Raw genomic sequence first — 2,889 nt, forward strand, 5'->3', positions numbered from 1 at the left:
CATCTACATATAATAACTTATGACACTTAAAAATTTATGACATTCAAGTTCTAATTGGTTAACACTATCAAATCTCAACTTTCACAAATTAAAACTTTAATTCTTATAACAAAAAATTCTTAACTTGATTATATTAAACTTCTGATTTATTTCTATCACTCTATTTATTGTTTAATTAGTTATATTTAAATCATTTAACTGATTTATTTTGATGTTCTTTTATTCATTTTTAAAACATTATTTTTACTAAAAACGACAAGAACTTTTATATCTATTTTGAAAATATTACACACTTACACCAACCAAATTTGATGGATCGTTCTAGCCAAACGACACACCTACATGACAATTTCCCAATAATAGGATACTTTTTTTTTTCTTACACGGTGATTTTTAAGTGACTATTAAAAAAATACATCCAAAATCTCCTTAATTTCATGTTGCATTAATGTTTTCACTCCCCCACTCTCAATCATAAGGAAGTATTTTATATTGTAATCACTATTTAACACCTATCATGTCTTTATTCATCCAAGTCGTGCTTAATCTAATTATACCAACCGAGTATTTATTATTCAGAATATGAGTTCAATATGTATATGTATTTTAACCACGTTATTTTCTTTTCTATTTTAATTTTTAAATTTTTTTTTTTTGTTTTTTTTTTTTTTTTTTTTTGCTTTTATGAGCTCACCCATATAATTCCCACTCATTGTCTTTGTTACTTAAAGTTTCCTCTCTCTCTTTCTCTCTTTCTCTCTCCAAAATATCGGACAATTGGATGAAACTTTGAGTTAAACATTTTTAGAGTGAGACTGTTTATATGGTATTGAAAGAGAAAGAAATCCAGACCCACATCCCCTTGGATTCAATCAACATACTCCATCAATTCTCCATATAAGTTTAGAGAGAGAAACTAGAGAGAGAAAGAGAGAGAGACTCTGTGAGATTATCTCATGTGATCATGGATGGTGGTGATGACCATTTCAACCACCGCCCCAACTTCCCTTTTCAATTACTTGAAAAGAAAGACGACGAAGCTTGCTCTTCCTCCGCCACCGTCTCCGCCACCACTGGTTACCCTTCTCGACCCATCTCCACCGACACTAATAACCCTCCACTTCGATCCAACAGTTCAAACCTCCAAATAACCACCATCGCCACCACCTCTTCCGGCGACCCCTCTAAGAAATTGGCGCCCAAGAGAACGTCAACCAAAGACCGCCACACAAAGGTTGATGGACGAGGCCGCCGTATCCGTATGCCAGCCCTTTGCGCCGCCAGGGTTTTTCAGCTCACACGAGAGCTTGGTCATAAAACAGATGGTGAAACCATCGAGTGGCTCCTTCAACAAGCTGAACCCGCCGTCATCGCCGCCACCGGAACTGGTACAATCCCGGCGAACTTCACTTCACTCAATATCTCACTTCGGAGCTCCGGGAGCAGCATGTCGGTTCCTTCACAGCTTCGATCCGGTTACTTTAACCCAAATTTCGCTATCCCACAAAATCGGAATCTCTTCCCGGGAATTGGATTATCTTCATCGGAAAATAGTTCATCCAACCTTCTGAATTTTGGGTCTGCAACGAATCTTCACCAGATATTACAAACGAAACAAGAAAATAGAGATAATTCAGTTGAGTTATCGGAAACTGAAGATAGCATCGGAAGGAAACGTAGAGCTCCGGCGGAGTCTGAGCTACCTTCACAACACCAACAACAGATGGGGAATTATCTTCTTCAATCAAGCTCATCTTCCATGGTAGCAAATCACGCATCAATTCCAGCTAATTTTTGGATGGTTGCCAATTCTAATCAACACCAAGCGATGAGCGGAGACCCTATTTGGACTTTTCCGGCAGTGAACAACACCGCTTTGTACAGAGGCACTGTTTCTACCGGCTTACATTTCATGAACTTCCCAACACCCGTCGCCCTTATGCCAAGTCAGCAATTGGCGGCAGGGCTTGGCGGCAACTCTGGTGGCAGCGGCGGCGGAGGAGGAGGAGGAGGAGGTGGTGGTGGTGGTGGTTTTACTGAAGGCCAATTGAGCATGCTCGCCGGATTAAATCCTTACCGGCCAATATTCGGTCCAGGTGGCTCTGAACAGCAAGCAAGTGGATCTCAGTCTCATCACGGCGGCGGAGATGATCCCCATGATACAACTAGCCACCACTCATAAAGGATTTCCGGCCTCCATGATTGTGTTGTTAAATTTGATGTGTAAAACGCACATAAGGTTTGATTTCCTCCAAAATTTTTGGAAAATTTTAATTTTTTCCCCATAATTATTGCTGATTTTTTTTTTTTATATTTAATTTTGTGTGATTATTTTTGAGGATTTACAAAGTGTTTGGAGAGACAAATTTTAACAGGGTGTATTGTTGGTTTTAATCATTGAAGAAAAAAAAGAAAAAGGTCTCGTTTTAGTATTTACCATGAATTCATTGCTTTTTCTTTTTATACAATTCTATTTTCTATTGCCATTATTTTGACTTTAATTTTAATTTAATTTTAGTTTTTTATAATTGTCTGTAAAACACAAACACAACTGAGAACTTGGTAACTGCAACAATGCCTTATAAAATTCCGTTAAACTTTAAGTCAATCCTATGAAGTTAGAAAGACAAAAATTATCTCATTTTGACCATGGGTAAAAATAATTACAATGACGTCATCATTCACTTTTGTTGTGTATAGTGTATACCTTATAAAGTATTGAAAATAAAAACATAGATAATATCACCCAATACATATTTGATATAATAATTATTCCAATTTTGTAGTATCATTTTTTTCATACGAATTGTTTTTATTGTTAGAAAATTAATTGTAGTTTAAAAAAAAAAAGAAAAAAAACTAGTATTTAGTATTTAGATTCATTTTTAA

General features: G+C 36.2%; 1 protein-coding gene across 1 annotated transcript; it reads left to right on the forward strand.

Moving 5' to 3' along the window:
* Positions 1-724: 724 nt before the first annotated feature.
* LOC145043043 (transcription factor TCP15-like) lies at positions 725-2,432 on the forward strand. The gene has a single exon (XM_078991580.1). The coding sequence runs from the start codon at positions 965-967 to the stop codon at positions 2,180-2,182; it is 1,218 nt and encodes a 405-aa protein (XP_078847706.1). The 5' UTR covers positions 725-964; the 3' UTR covers positions 2,183-2,432.
* The last annotated feature ends 457 nt before the right edge of the window (positions 2,433-2,889 follow it).

This window comes from Lactuca saligna, chromosome 4 (genome assembly GCF_052625555.1).
Source record: "Lactuca saligna cultivar CGN05327 chromosome 4, ASM5262555v1, whole genome shotgun sequence".
Lineage (NCBI taxonomy): Eukaryota > Viridiplantae > Streptophyta > Magnoliopsida > Asterales > Asteraceae > Lactuca > Lactuca saligna.